Source organism: Chenopodium album, chromosome 26 (assembly GCF_948465745.1).
Source record: "Chenopodium album chromosome 26, dcCheAlbu1.1, whole genome shotgun sequence".
Classification (NCBI taxonomy): domain Eukaryota; kingdom Viridiplantae; phylum Streptophyta; class Magnoliopsida; order Caryophyllales; family Amaranthaceae; genus Chenopodium; species Chenopodium album.
This window is the reverse complement of record NC_137859.1, coordinates 7,888,717-7,905,490: the sequence shown is the minus strand read 5'-3', so window position 1 is coordinate 7,905,490 and position 16,774 is coordinate 7,888,717. Positions and strand designations below refer to the sequence as shown.

Here is a 16,774-nt window from a genome sequence, read left to right as displayed (position 1 = left end):
ACGCATACAAGGAATTTCACTCAGTGAAATGTGTCCTACCTGCGAAGCTGCGAGTACCTATTTGCAGTTTTTTTAAGCATAGCCCAGTAATCTTTTAAAAAGCTTTAGTATCTAGTTCTATTCCATAAGATACAAAATGTTATCATATTGTAAAGTTGTTCACAACCTTTTTCAACTTCATTAAAACATTATTGTGATACTTTAGCATCTTTCCTATTGTTGACACTGGTTGAAGGCTAATCCTTATATGCTTACAGGCTACAGCATAAAAACTTACTGTAGAAGATGGCAATCAATTGGTAGTAACAGAACAGTAACTTAGAGTTAACAAACATCTTCTTTATTTATTTTTTTTTAACCTCCTATCTTTTATGGTAACAAATTAGCTGATTCCTAAATATGCAATTATCTGTTCCAACTATTATCCAAGTGCACAATAAGTTAACCTTAAAAGCAGCTTTTATGTGTCACCCCACCTTTAAAAACAAGAATCAAATTCAAAAAACTAAGGACCCATCTGAATCTAAAAACACTAAATCATTTAGGAGGGCTGGAAGATTTAAGTCGTAAAGGGTATAATTAACCCTACATAGTGCTTAACAAATGGAAAGTAAAAGGTGAAAAACATAAGAGTCTTTACTATTTTTATGCTAGAAAATCTTGTCGATGAGAAAAGGCTAAACAAGAATCAATTAGCAGGAGTCCAGCAACAAGGCATATATGTGAACTAAACGGCGGCATAAATTAATGCAGAAAATCATTCTCTTGTACCCCAACAAACAGTGACATTCACATAGAGAAAAATTTACTGATCCCACATTTACTCCATAAGTCAAGAAGAAACGTACCTTGTAATCATGTAATCATGTTTTTGCCTTGAAACATAATTAATCGACCATACTGAATTACTGAACCCATATAATATTTAACCTTGATGACTTGATCTCATGTCTTATCTGCAAAAAAAAAAAAAAAAAAAAAAAAAAAAAAAAAAAAAAAAATAGCATATAACAAATCAACTAGTTATCATGGGGGAGGAGCCTCTAATTTAAAGTCAAACCAACACCATGATTATGCATGAATCCTTCATTTCTTTTCACTTTACTCCTTTCAAAGATGACAGCTGTAATTGCATTGGAAGTATGAAAATAAATACTATAATGCATAAATAGCAAATATTGAGTTACTAAGAACTACATGATTCATCGTAACTTTGTAGAAATAGACATCCAAACTAATATTGCCAATCGGTATTCAGTCTAAAAAGAACTCCAGGTCACAAGAGAAACATTATAAACTACCTATGAAGTAACAAGTAAACTAGTAGTTTCAGAATTCAGATGATAAAATCTCCACCCTATTGTCTCTGTTTCAAGCAAGCAATTCCACTGCTATGATTCGTTACTTTTATATAAGAAACCAATTTGCACCAATATATGGTGAATTAGTGACCACCAAGTGTTGGGACTTGGGAGTCAAGGTTGAAATTGGCTTGCTTCTATTACAAAGATGGCACATACGAAACCCTTCAAAAGTTGTCACTTCTGTTGGGAATGGCAGCTTGGAGGTAAAAATGAGCCTGATTGGCTCATGAACTACTCAAGTTAGGCTCGAGATTTGAGTCAGGCAGAGCTATGCTCAACTAGAAAGACTCGTGAGCTAGCTCAGATTTCTTTTTACTATGCAGCAATTAATATACAACAGTTATGTACACAACCAAAACAAAATTTGATTGTTATAACCTAAGGGTTTACTAAATTGAAATTCTTTAACTAAATTCAAGTTGATAATAAAGCGGAATGTGAAAATTGTGTCTCAGCTTATTGTCACCCTTATGGCGCAGCACATAGCTAGGAAAAACTGTGCCAACATATATTGCACTCTGGTTCCAAATTTTCCAGTAACAAGACTACGCCAACAACATTATCCAATTTGATAATGTTGCTTATTTCATTGGCTGGACTTGAACTCCACAAGGTCTACTAGTGTGAGGATTTCATCCCTTTAATACTTACAGAGAATAGAGAACTAAATTAACAATCAAGAGTCCAAAATGTTGTGTATCATCCGGAAAACAAGTAACATGTGTACAATCAGATTGACCAAACCTTAAAGGTGAGCTAAACCCGGGTGATTAAGTCGTTCTTATCAGATTTGAGTCGGATTAATTTGTGTTACTTAACTTTCAGTTCATGTTCGAATTGTATTTGAGTCGGATTAATTTGAGTTACTTCACTTTCAGTTCAGGTTAGCAAGGTTCAGGGTTGGAGCTAAATTGCGTGTGATATTATTTTATGTCATCCGAAGCGAATTTAAGAGGTTCGGGATTTGAGTCCATCAAAAAATAATTATATTGATAACATTAGTACATAAAATTAAGGTATGTTCATTACTTAAAAATTTTGTAAAAATTTCTAAGTTTTTTTCTTGGTTTTTATTTGAAAAAGATCTCGTATAACATCAGTTTTGATCTTTAATTAATACGGAGTAGAAAACTAAAATATGCCTACTCATAAATATCTTCTAACGGCTGCAGCATGTAATTAATAACAAACAAAACTCAACACTATGCAATTATGCATTGAAGAACCTAATTTCATTCTTGATAAGAAACTTGCAATTGGCAAGTTCTACAATGTCTATAAGTACAGAAAATTGGAGGCATACAGGAAGATACAGATTGAACACAGATCTAACATCAACAGCACTACGAGCTCACGCTATCCTCACCTATGTGACTAGTATCTGCAATCCTACAATTACAGTACACTCAATCATTATGTGCAACCGCTGGAAGCTAGTCATATTGTTCAAATGGCACCCGAACAAACAACTGTCCATGCAATGTCACCACGGCTGATGTCTGATGTGGGTCAATTCTCGACGGTAGGCTAACGACCTGATCAAAATAGACAATGGTGAACATTCTCAGTACCAAAACAATACTACTGATAAGAATTAGAGGGATAATTTTTTTTACATGCAATGCCTACTTCTAGATCTCTAAAACATCAAGAATAAATTAAACAAGCCCTGCAAGAGGATAGTCCAACAGACAAACAACAAACATTTATCTGTTTTACAGTTCCATACTAATCTCAGCTTATGTATTAACCATTCGTCTTCAAAAAGAAGAATACCTTCTTAAAAGGTGTCACACTCCAAGGATTGTCAGGATTTTCAGGTTCACCCGATATAACCAAACGACCAGCTGGATCAGACTGGACGCGCACCTGTTTAAAAAACCCCAAAAAAAAAAAAAAAAAAAAGGTTTACTGTACATTCTTACAATCAATATCACCTGCATTCTATGGTTAATGCACCAAAAACGCGTGTTCTATCACCTTCATTTACTATTAGTTCTAGATGGACATTAAGAAAAAGAAATAAATGTCACCTCTTCACGTAGTAGCCCTGGAACTAAAGCATAGACCTCATAGCAATCTTTCTGATGCAGAGACATAGAAAATACAACCAATAAGTACATAAAAAAAAAAATTAAAAAAAAAATTGTGAAGGAAAGCATTCTTTTAAAAATACAATAATTTAGAAACGTACAGTTTCACGAACATTAATCTTCACCCAATCAGCAGGAGATCCAATGTCAATTACTGTGGTTTCCGATCTGGCAGGTAGTGAAACAATCAGCATGGCTTCCAAAGCAGGTAACAGGTAGTAGGAGAATATATTTAACATAAGGTTAATCAATGGACTTTTCAGCAAAAAGCCAATAGCTATCAGTTTTTGATTTTGTAAAAAATCAAAGTACATCATATAAACATGATAGTTATGTGACAGGAGAAAAAATTTTCACATTCAGACTGAGGTCTTCAACAAACTGCTTCTTTAACAGTTTCTTATCTTCTAGGAAGTAAGAGAAAAAAATCTTCTTCTAACACCCAGCTTGCCTGTGGCAAGCCTTGGGATGTTTTTATAACTTTCTATACGAAAAGCACTAAAAGTACAAGCCTTGGGATGTTTTTATAACTTTCTATACCAAAAGCACTAAAAGTACAAGCAACCAACAAACTCAACATTAAAAGGGTATATTAATAACTATAATGGGAAAAGCCTAAAAAAAGGTCAATGACAGTCTAACAAAATGCACAACATAATATAAAATTGCACCATCTAAACTGAAACTTGAAAAGTTGCGGATTTCTTATGCTCAAAACACAGACTACCAGGATTTCTACTCTTTTTGCCCGCTTCCAAAAGAAACAAAATAATTTATTACGATCATTGATTCACCAATTGTGCAACAGAGCAAGATAAACTACTTGTATTAAAGAAAAGTTCAGAACAGATTAAAAAAATTCACAGGGCCACAGGAAATCATATATCTAGATGCCTTACTGTATTTTTTGGGCTTTGCGTGCAGGTTTCACAGCATGATCTGTTGAAGATGGGTTTTTCCGTTTCAGTTCACCTAAGGAAACAAAGATATTTAAACAGACTAATAAAATAAAAAAAATTCACTGGTTGCAATAAAACTGAAAATGAAAAGATTAGCAAATGGATACACAAAATCATAGTAAGAGAGCAAACCCAGATTTTTCAGCTGTTTTTCTTTCTTGCTCAACGAGACGAGATTCTTATCCTAAATACAAAATTATTCATATTAAACACCAAAAAAAAGCTTTCACCAATCAAAATGGAACATCATCAACATGACAGTCAACTTACCTTTATGATTGGGTCACTAACTTCACCATTGTCAAGAACACGCTGAGAATGCCAACCCTCCATAGCTCGAGCTGCAGCAACCCTGCGTGCCCTTCCTGATCCAGAACCCTGGGCATTACCAATAAGAGCAAAACAATCCCAAGATGATTTTGGCGAATTCAATTTTAATATACTCCTCTACCCTCACATCAAGACATGAAGTTGTGTAGGGGTTGGGAAGCTTAGAAGCATATGGGATATATATAAAAAAAATTTCTTAAGGCTAATACTTATTTAACAGAAACATAATCAACATGCTGTGCTGTGCTGCACTGCTGAATAATCCAGGGTTACAATTTTAAATGGGAAAACAACAAAATGTCAAGAAGATACTAAAAATAATAGTAATAACAATACAAAAAATAAACAAATTAGACTAGAAACAGGTATTCATACTAACAAATGTGAAGACACATTTTACACCTTTTTACTTGCTATCATAAACTATCCTGAAGTCCACAACCAAACTACAGTTTTGACAAGCAAAAAACACCCAAACTTTCACATACTTCTTCTGTCCCTAAATAAAGTCCCATTTGCATTTTGCACACATTTTTAAGAGGGTGAATAAATAAAAAAAGAAGACAATGGGTTTGGTTGATTAATAATGAATATAAAAAACATAAGATTAGTTGATATAAAACGAGTAAAAATAAGATATTGAGGTTTGGTTGATTTCAAGTGAATAAAAAATAAGATAGTGGGGTTTGATTATTTAAAAGAGAATAAAGTGATACATGTAACCATAGGTGAAAGTTGAATTTTATTCAGAGACAAGGTTTTTGGGGTGATGTGGAACTTTTAATTGGAGATGGAGGGAGTAGAACTTTTTGGTTCCCTAAAGTCAAGGCACCATGTCATAGAGGCTCCTCACAGCAGACTCTGTAAATACATGTTGAACATATTTAGCAGGAAAAGAATTAAAACCAGAAAACTAATAGCCACCTTATGCATAAACACATGACTCCACTACCCCTAATCTCTGACCGTAAAACTTTTTGTTGAGCATATTTTTGGTTCCCTCGAGTCAAGGCACCATGTCATAGAGGCTCCTCACAGCAGACTCTGGAAATATATGTTGAGCATATTTAGCAGAAAAAGAAATAAAACCAAAAAACTAATAGCCACCTTATGCATCACCACATGACTCCACTATCCCTAATCTCTGACCGTAGAACTTTTTGTTGAGCATACTGTTGGTTGACTTGGTTCCCTCGAGTCAAGGCACCATGTCATAGAGGCTCCTCACAGCAGACTCTGGAAATATATGTTGAGCATATTTAGCAGGAAAAGAAATAAAACCAGAAAACTAATAGCCACCTTATGCATCACCACATGACTCCACTATCCCTAATCTCTGACCCTACCCCATACATAAGTCCAAAAGAGTATGCTTCTCCAACTTCCTCTCTTTCCTACAAACAGATAAAAAAGGAAAGCTGAAAACCACAGCATATCACAGCATCCAATCAGTCTCTGTTACTACCTCTACAAGTTCAAAAAGAGTGTATAACGCTTCCCCTTCAGTCCATATCTTGCAAATTACGGTTACAACATTGTCTTTTTCATCGTTCTAATTGCTGGTAAAGTTGTTAAGAAATTCTACATGATGCACACAAATGATGGTACAAATAAATTTCTTCTAGAAGTGCAAGCATAAGAAATTTTCCTTTATAAACTTATTTTGCCAATAAAAAAAATATAGCATTTTTAAATCAGATATTACTAGAAAGTAGAAAGATGCAAAGGATTATTTATGATTGAAATATACATGTTACAAAAGCAGCCACCACAAAGAAGCAAGTCCAGTAATAAAGGGGTGTCAAGGACAACAGTTCAGAAACATATTAGATATCACATACAAGTAGGTTTTCCCATGTTCTTAAGGCGAAATGTTACAGTGGTGACAAGTTAGATAAGACAAATACAAGTATTAGAAACAAACACATTTGATTAGCTTTACAATTTTAAATACCTGATTTTCAGCTCCCATAGGCACAGCAAGTGAACCGGGAATGCTAGAGCCATCACTACTTGTCCTGAATCTCTCATAATCAAGAAGAGCCTGAAAAAAAGAACACTAAATTTTAATATGCATAGTTGAAAAAAAAACTAAATCCAACAACAAATCATATAATCAACAAAACTTACAAGCAACTGCCAAAATATAAACTTACAGAGCTAGACACAAAAGGGAATAGAAGAAATGACTACAATTATAACATATCTGCTACACTCACCTGTTCTCAATTGTTTTCCCTATTTCTTTGGTTTATGAGAATTGGGTGTGAGGGAGGATAGGGTAAGGGGATATGATGGAATACATATCATCATCTACACCATCAAACACTGACCATACAAGGAACAGACAAATGCCCTCTCATTAACATTTTACAATTATGCACCAAGTCACCAACTACAGTCTACATGTACAGGAATATCTGGCTCTTCTTTTCTTCTAACTAGGGTTTGAGTAGTGATAACATATACATATAAAAAGTTCAAAATACTAAATACAAGTGAGGCTCATTCTAACGAGTAAAAAAGAATATAAAGATCTAACAAAGACAAGAGCTTACCTTCTCATAGAATATGCGGAAGGTCCATGACACTGTGGTGCAAGTCCTGTCAAAAATTATCAGAAAAGAGCTATTTTAACATATCAAATCTCCATGAGATGGATGAAAGACCAAACCCAAAGGATGAATGAATGACCAAACCCAAAGTAGTCCTCCAAAATTTTATTCAAATGAAATAGGAGTAGAGAAAACAAACGAGAGACCAATTGCTAAAAATGTTTTCTACACTTCTAAAAGTGATTTTGATGGATCAGATATCCATTGTTAAGGGTAGATCGATATAGAATTGCACAATTGTGGCCAATGAGGTAGTTGATGATACTTTGCAAGAGACAATAAGAGTGCTCTCTTTCAGATAAAATAATTTTGTTTTATTTGATAGTGTTTACAGTCTACTTATTTCATAATTTTAGTGAAAGAGCAATCTAACACACAATATTAGGTTACCGGAGAAAGAAGAAAAGGCATTCCCAAATCAACCCCTAGCTTTCCACATTGGTTCATTTAGTTGTTGACACATTAAGTCGTATAATGTAGGGTTCTGAGTTTGATGGAGGATTTCAAGGTGAAGGGATAGTCATGTAACCATATCGCATCTTCAATTTGCAAGGAAAGTTAATTTATCTCCCTCTAATAAATTAATCACAAGTTAATGTTCAAATACATCCCAGCAATATTTCAAATCTTTGAGGCATTTTTAGGGGGGAAACCGGGAAAGTGTTTAAAAAAGCACTCCTAGGCACTAGGTAATTACAGTAGAGTAATTTTTTTTTTATCTAGGTGAGGCTCACTCAAAGATATGCACCAAAAGCGCACAAGGCACACAACAGTAATTTTTCTTAAAAAGCAACAAGGGACAGCAGGACCCCTATAACCTCAATGCGCCTTGAGATTTCTTACACGTTGCTCAAAAAGTCAGAGGTCAATTCGTATTGTTCCTCCCTCAAAGAACATGCTTCTCTTGTAGTTTTAGTTCCTTCCCGTCACAAAATCATAAACAAGTGTCTTTTCAAGGATAAGCTTAATAGTGTTTTTTTTTCAGAAAGCCAATAGCTTGTAAAGAAAATGACACACAAGGTTTTATGCATTTGAAGTTTATGACAATGAAGGTGAACTGGCAAAGTCCATTACACAGTCAAATTGTTTTACGACTACACACTAAAGACAATTGCAAATTACATAGCCTAATAAATGCGTGCTTAAGAATCATTTTCTTTTTTTGTTTGTGTATTACTAAGGACTTACGGTGAAATGTTTCTTTGGAAAAGACTTTTTAATTTTTGGGATGTTCGCCAGAAGTTATTGGGAAGGTCGGTGCAAGTCGGGTCAAAGAGGGTCATGTTTCCGGGTCAGGTTAACGCAGGTTGCAGGACAATAACAAATAAATAATGGGTGGGCCAATAAATTATCAATTAAAAATATATAAGCCATAAATAAGTATAAATGAATACGAAAATAACCATGTAATTTTTTTACATTATCTATTTTCTTTATCCATTATATTGGGCAAACATTTAGACCTTATATTGATGCTACCCAATTAGGGCCCTATCTATTAAAGACCCTATCCATTTAGCACCCTTTAACATTAGCCCTGACCCTATTATCATTAGGGCATTAGGCTGCCATACCAAATAACCATTTTTGTTGTATCGGATTTGGGAAGAACAATAGGAAGAAGCTTCTTTTGAGAGCTGGGTTTGTTTTTCAATTCTTTCAATTCTAAGACTAGAAAGGAACAATAGAATTTAGAGATGGGGAATACTGATCATAAGGCTCTATAGGACAGAGTAATAAACCTTGCCTCCCTTTGGTCCTAAACTGGCATCAAATTTTCACAAAAGCAAGACTGGATTGCTTTTACTTTCCAATGATGTGCTTCAGACAACTCCTTGTCTTTTTTGGTTATAGTTTTAATTATTCACATTTTCATCTGATGTTCTTAGAAAAAATAAATCAGAAGGACCCCTTTGCTACAAAGTTGACTGGAATGCACAAGCATATACGAAAAGTAAAAAGGTCACTGTTCTATATTAAACTTAGGTAACCCTTCCAAAGCACTGGATCTGCACTAATATATGTGAATGATGTGCAACATCAAATGAAATAATCATGAACAAATTTTCTAGCAATAGGCATCAGAACAAAAAAGTGTTAGGAGAAAGAGGTTTAGCCCATTACTTGGGAGGTTTAAATGACTCTCCCACTTGACGCCAATATTTACAAGCAGTCACCTGCAAACAAGTAATAAAATAGATTTCAAAATTTGCTTCAACAAAATCATACATTACATCATCCCTTCCCTCAAAAGAGAGAAGTTCAGAAGTTCATAACAATAGTACGACAATTTTGCTGCTTTCCATATCAGTAAGTACATAATACAATTTTACAAATCATTTAAGCAAAATTTAAAATAAAAAAAAAAATGTATGGAAAGCCAATCCCTAACACAGGCACCTTCTCTACCACTAAGCTAGTTGCAACTTCGAAGAAAAGGGTATGCATTTGGACCCGCTGATACAGCATAGAACTATTGAACGAATTATTAGTTAAGTAATTTAGAAAAAAGACATACCCCCATGTCTAGACTTCCAGAATAAATTGACAATTTGCTAGTGTAATTTAAATTTTTAACTTGGCAACTAAATGCAAAATGAGGCAACACTTCGCATTTCATAAATCTCGTAGTTTATAGAAACTTAGGTGAATCAATTCTCTGTGAAAAAAAATTGGCATCGCCCAAACCTAAGCACCTGAATAACCAGGCCAGGATCATCAGCTGTAATTTTTGATCTAGCATCTCCCCACCATATGTTGCATTTAGCTGCTGATTAGGTTTTCAATTGGAAATAATATTTCCAGGATTATAGCCTTTATATTTCTCCTTGCTAAAGAAATACAAGTATACAACAAAGAACCTTCTCCCAATTACCATTGTCTTTGATATCCTTGTTCAAGTTAATGTATAAATAATTTATAAAAGTTTTTAGACATTTCTAGGCTGTGCAAATGCAATATAATAAGTGGAAGGCAAAGAATGAGCAAAAAATCAAGAAGCCAAAATAAGCACCACCAAACAATACAGGACAACACTATCTGAAGACACTTTCAGTAAAATAAGATTTCATCCACATTCAGAATTATTCAAATTAGTGAGCATAACTGCATAAGCATTAGTTGTACCATGCACTAATTATATATCGCACACAATTTCAAATAAAAAAGGGACTTGAAGAGCTTATATAATTAGAAACAAAAATTTAACAAAGAGAATATACAGCTATCCTCGCAAAGAGTCATAATTGGTTACAATAACCGATATGGAAATGAACTAGGATCCACAAGTGGACAATAAAAAATGCCACACTCCATGTTATCATATGAAAACACAAACCTGTGTTAAGCAACCAAACACAGTAATAATTCTCAAATGCAAATCTTACAATGTGCATAAGCCTAAAATTGCAAGCTACAACACTGAGCCCCGAAGAAAACTCTCAAATAAAAAGTGAAAAGGATTGCAGCTATACAAAGGAAAAACATTCAAAGAATCGTGAGTAAGCTTATGTAAAAATAACAAATTGCAGTCTTATATACAAGAGTCAAGCTTTGCTGCTAATTATGTCAATAATGTTCAACCCATTACTTGCTAATTAATGGTCTCAGTTCCTTTTGTTCCACCACTAAAAACAATACTTATCTTTTCTGGATAAGGAAGATAAGTCATATACTAATTAGAATAAGGTTTAGATGGTAACAAAGAGAGCATGAAATAAAAATACCTTGTCATAGCCACCCAACTTCAATACAGACCTCCAGAGCCTAGTAGAAAGAAAATAGAGATAAATTATCCAACATAACTTCCTCACTTGGCAACTAAATGTAATAACTTTTTATTGCTATATAAGTCTACAGCACAAATAAAGTAGGATTAAATATTAACAATGAAAATGTTACAGGTTAAGGGCGACAAACACAAAGAGATTCAAGATATTTACTTCAGCAAATTCAGTGGCTCTCCATAGAATTTTGGTGGCTTAAAGTCTAGACTTCTTTCTTTATGAAACTTATCAAGCTCCATCATAAAAGCTGCTTGTTCATCTTCTGTTCCTGACTCCCCTCCACCTGTAGTGTCTACGTCAAATTTAGAGGCAAGACTGGGAATTTTGTCATCTACATCCATAGCCCCTTCTTTTGTCTTTGCCACATTGTTCAGTTCTTCCCCCTTCATCTGTTCTACCTTCAATGAAGAAGATTGATTTTGGGAAATAGTTTCGTCACCAGACCTTCTTTCTTTAAGTGAATCATCCGATTTTACATCACGGCCCTCTTCACTATCAGGTCTTATGAATCCCTTATCATCAGATAAAACAGGTTTCTTTATTGTTCCCTCGTGACTTTTCACTGAAACCTCTGGCACAGGAATATCTGCATGATTGTTGTTTAAGGGAGAACAAGGAATATTATTAAAACAGACACAATAGTAATATATAGCAACTAGATAAGCCAAATTCCTTTTAGATATGATCAAAAAGACATTACAAGCTTTTGCTTGGATTTCTTCAGACATACCATCATCATCTACTGAAGGTTTGACATTGCCTGCATGCACTGCTTTGTTATTTTCAACCCCATGAGTTGGAGAATCTACAATTTTATCAGATTTCTTTTCCAGAGAAACCTCTACATGCAACACCTTTCCACCATCAATGGACACATCAGCTGGCCTAGGTTCCAATTGGTTCTCCAGCTCATCCTCAGTATCCTCCTCTTCCTCCCCACCGTCAATTGACACATCAACTGGCCCAGGTTCCAAATTGTTATCCTGCTCATCCTCTGTATCCTCATCTGATTCTTCTGTATCTTCTTCTTCCCCCTCTCCCTCCTCCTCCTCATCCTCTTCCTCTTCCCCTTCATCCTCCTCCTCTTCCTCCTCTTCAGCGTCCTCTTTATCATCTTCCCCTTCTTCCTTTTCCCCAATGTCTTCCTTGTCCTCTGTATGTTTCTCTTTGACCATCTCCATTTTCATAGCAACTGGATCAGTGTTCACTGACCCAGAAATGTCATCACCAGATGGCTTGACCTCCTTTGCTTCAGTCATCGAAACAATGCCAAAAGTCCTTTGATACTGAATTTACAAGAAGCGCCTGTATAATACACAAGAAAGGACAAAATGTCAACTTGCTAGGTGCAGGGTATCATTTTACACCAGATTAATAAGTGCATGGGTAAATACAACAAGACTATGTTCTTGGCACCTTTGGGCATAGTGCACCTCACTATCAGTCAACTTGAACGAGGAGCACAACAAAATCCTAATAATTACATTTTTCATTAATAAAATGTACAAAGTACTTCGTTTGTTTTTACAAATTAAACACTTTTGTCTTCACACTTGCTAGTTTATAGCTTCAACCACTAATATCATTAAATATACATGTGTAAAATTTACACCCAAAAAAAAAGATAATGTTGAAAATAAACATCGAGAAGAACTCAACAAAATCCCACATCAAAATTTTTCCTTTGACTATTAATCACTAATGTTAAAGAGAGTAAAGTTTTAATAGAGTAAAAATCAAAGCGTTTCATCTTTAAATAAAAATAAATAAATAAATATATAGATAAATAAAACACTATTCATATAATGAGGTAAATTAGGTAATGATAGCTTCATTTTTTTTGTTACATGGCAACAAAGGGGTAACTAAAGCAAGTCACTCTATAATGCTACAATACAAAGTAGTGCATATGCAAGACAGGTATCCAGTATCCACCAAATTTGCCCCACTTATGTCCTACAATGCTATGAGTACATTTGTAGCTAATAAAAGTATCCTAAGTGCACTGTAAGAGCGTGAGAGTGCTATGATAGTTTTACTATTGTTACATGTAGCATCAAAGTGTAAATTATTTTTTGAAACAAATACTAAAGTTACATACTAAAAAAATTAGTAAACCCTCCAGGCTACAGCTACAAAGACTGGGATCAAGTTACATAGCATCAACATCAACAATATTCAATGCCTCTTAAGAAGTTCCCTTAGAGGCAGTATAGGGAAACCTGGTTGTCCGGTACATGCAGCCTATTCCAACAAAAACAGAAATATTGAATTCATTAAACCAGATCTGAAACGCAAAGCATCCACCACTTCACAGCATATAAGTTGTGCACACATTTCCATGAGTCACCTTAATTTGTAGCCTCACATTTTCAGGTTTACTCCCAGGCATAAAGTTTTTGTGTAAAGTAAATTACAAATTGCTTGACATCTTGGCACAGGCAGGCGATCAGGTTTGAACTATTTCAAGAAAACTAACATTTAACATAGAGTCAGATATATCAAATACTTTAATTGGCTGATAATCATGATTGATACAAATATTCCAAAGGTGTTTCGTGTATCAACACTTCTCATAATCATACATGTCAGTTTACATAACAACATGCATGAAATCAGAATAATTTGTTCCGTAACCCTTGATCGGAAACACAATGGCATCCACCATGTGCACACATTTTAATGAGCCACCTTAATTGGTAAACTGGTGTTTTCAGGTATACACTCAGGCATAAAGTTTTTGTACAGATTAAATTACATACTATATGACAATGTGGTTCACGCAGGCAGATCAGGCTAGAACTAATTTGAGAAAACTAATATTTAACACGAACTCAGGTACATTAGATACTCAAATTGGCTGACAATTATGAAAGATAAAAAAAAAAAAAAAAAAAAAAAAAAAAAAAAAAAACATAGGTGTTTCGTAAATCAACACCTATCTCACAATTGCACAAGTCAATTTGCATAACATGCATGAAAGCAGGGTATTAATTTCATTAACCTTTGATCTGAAAGACAATGACATCCACCACGAGCACACATTATAATTGTAGCTTCGTATTTTCAGGTTTACACTCCGACATAAATTACAAACTATTCGCCATCCTGGTAAACACAGCCAGATCAGGCTTAAACTATTTCGAGAAAACTAACATCTAACAGAAACTCAGGAACATTAGAGATACTTGAATTGGCTGACAATTACGAAAGATACAACTTCCATTAGTTCCATAGGTGTTTAGTAAATCAAAACCTATCTCAAAATCACACAAGTCAGCTTACATAACATACCCAAAATTCAAGAGATACCAAAAATTTAAGCTAAATTCAGAATTGTCTCTTCCTCTTATCTCATTTCTTCCTCAAAACACATTTCTAGAGTGATTATCTGGTTAATCCGCCTAGGGTCTAACATTCAAACCAAATTTCACTCAATTTTCGATTTAGCCTCAAAAAAATCACATAAAATTCTCCTAGCTAACAAAAATTTCAACTTGAATTGCACAAATCAAAATTCAAGCAAAAAAATCCTTCAATTTAATCTTAAATCACTTCAGAAATTATAACCAACAGGTCAATAGTTAGTAAACCTTAGAAGAACCCTAAATTGACTATACTGAATACTGAATTGACGATTGTATGAAATTAAACCCTAAATTATGAAATTGATAATCGATGATTGAGGAAGAGCATCTTACCTTAAAATCCGCTTCAATGGAGGAGCGAAAGCTCGGAAGCCGCTCCAATGGAGAGCTCGGAGTTCGCTGCAATGGAGGAGAGAGAAAGAAGTGCACCGTAAAAGTGAAAAAAAAGGCTTGAAAATGAATGGGAAAATTAAAAAATGAAAATATATGACTCGAATATAATGTTAATCGTTGGATTTGGGTACTATCAACAGTCAGCATTCAATCTCGTGCGGAGTAAAAATTAATTTCACAAAAGATATTTACGAGTATATAGGTAATTCTGTAATTACTTCTAAAATTATTCAAAATTATTAATGACACTACTATAAAATTTACATAGAGTGAGGGATAAATTGGGTCTATTCTCATTGACTGAACTGAGCTGAATTGAACTGAACGAAACTTAGTAGAGCTGAACTGAAATGAAATGAATATTTTACTGTATAAGAAAAGGAAATTAGGAGCTGAACTGAAATGAATATTTTACTGTATAAGAGAAGGAAATTAGGAGCTGAATTAAACTGAACTTATTAGATCTGAACTGAAAATAATCGTATGAGAAGAGGCCCTAAAAAATTCGAATTTCTATCCCGATTCTAGGAGATTATGAGATCGATTCTCACCCCACCCTTGTGGCTTTATAATTACACGTAATACATCCCAAAAAAAATATCAAAAATTTACTAAACTACAACCATCTCCTTGCATCATTTTGGGCTGAAGTTTGACATGGCTTCATATAATTCATATGGGCTAACCTTGTAATACATGTAGAGTAACTAGAGTTACATGGGTCCAAATTCATTCCATGTACTTTATGTCATTTACTCATTCGTCACATGTGCACTATTCACATTTTTACATCATCAAATGTCTCACTTTTGATCAATTGTTAATTGAATCTTAGATGGAACAATGTTAATACGGGTATGTATATTGATACATACAAAATATTACCAATTTATCATTAAGATACTAATTTACTTTTAGATAAAAAGTGATATTGATGATAAAAATTATACATTGACAAATTTGCATTGTATGTCAAAAATTTGCGTTTAGCTTTAGATTGATTCAACTTATATTATCCAAATCTTTTTAAAAATTTTTGTCTATGTTGATTTATTTCTTTTAAAATTGTCTAGAAAATAAAGTTTGTTATGCTTGAACTTGTTTAAACCTATAAAAAAAAAAGAAAAAAAAAAAAGAAAAAAAAAACTTGTTTAGACTATTAGATACACCTATTTTGTGTGAAATGAGTCAAGATAAATTAATGTAAGTTAATTAGGGCTCTCAAAAGATAACACGACACGACAACCCGACACGAAATAAGTGAGTTTGGGTCAAGAATTCTCGACCCGTTTAAATAATTGGGTCGACACGAACCCGACACAAAATTAAATGGGTTAGGTTTGGGTAGAAATTTTCAACCCGAAACTGACACGCATAACCCGATTATGTAAATGGGTTGAACGACAACTCGTTAACACAAACCCGACACGCTTAACCCGATTATTAAGTAGTAAAAGATAGCTGGATTTTTTATTCTAACTTCTACTATACTAGTTTTGTAGAAAGCATTAGCGCTATTCTTAAATTTTGATAATTGTTTGGCGGATTAATTTTTAACTTTTTTACATTTTCCTATTCCAGTTTAGAGGATTCTAAATAGGATTACCCGTACTCAGTTGAGCAACAAGCACAGTTAAACAAACTTAATCATATATGTAATCCATGAAATCAAGTACTAATGCATGTTATAGAAGTTGTCATTTGGTCATTTTGAAGGTTGGGACTTGGGATAACTCATATATATTGGTGGGTTGCTAAAACCACTGGCTTATATTGTTGTAGTATCTTTTGTCAAAATCAGTAACTTTAAGCTCTTCTAGTATCGTTAATGATTTATGTCTGTTTATTTATATGTTGAATATTAATT

The 16,774-nt window shown here is 34.0% G+C and overlaps 1 protein-coding gene across 1 annotated transcript; it reads right to left on the bottom strand.

Annotated features, from left to right (window-relative positions):
* Positions 1–2,519: 2,519 nt before the first annotated feature.
* Positions 2,520–14,971, bottom strand: LOC145616464 (AT-rich interactive domain-containing protein 6-like). The gene is made up of 14 exons (XM_081671189.1): positions 14,848–14,971; positions 11,877–12,451; positions 11,303–11,732; positions 11,087–11,126; positions 9,486–9,538; positions 7,305–7,350; positions 6,701–6,790; positions 4,687–4,794; positions 4,549–4,600; positions 4,357–4,429; positions 3,559–3,625; positions 3,398–3,448; positions 3,141–3,233; positions 2,520–2,899 (listed from the first exon to the last, which is right to left on the bottom strand). The coding sequence occupies exons 2-14, from the start codon at positions 12,403–12,405 to the stop codon at positions 2,798–2,800; spliced, it is 1,734 nt and encodes a 577-aa protein (XP_081527315.1). The 5' UTR covers positions 12,406–12,451; positions 14,848–14,971; the 3' UTR covers positions 2,520–2,797.
* Between the last annotated feature and the right edge of the window lie 1,803 nt (positions 14,972–16,774).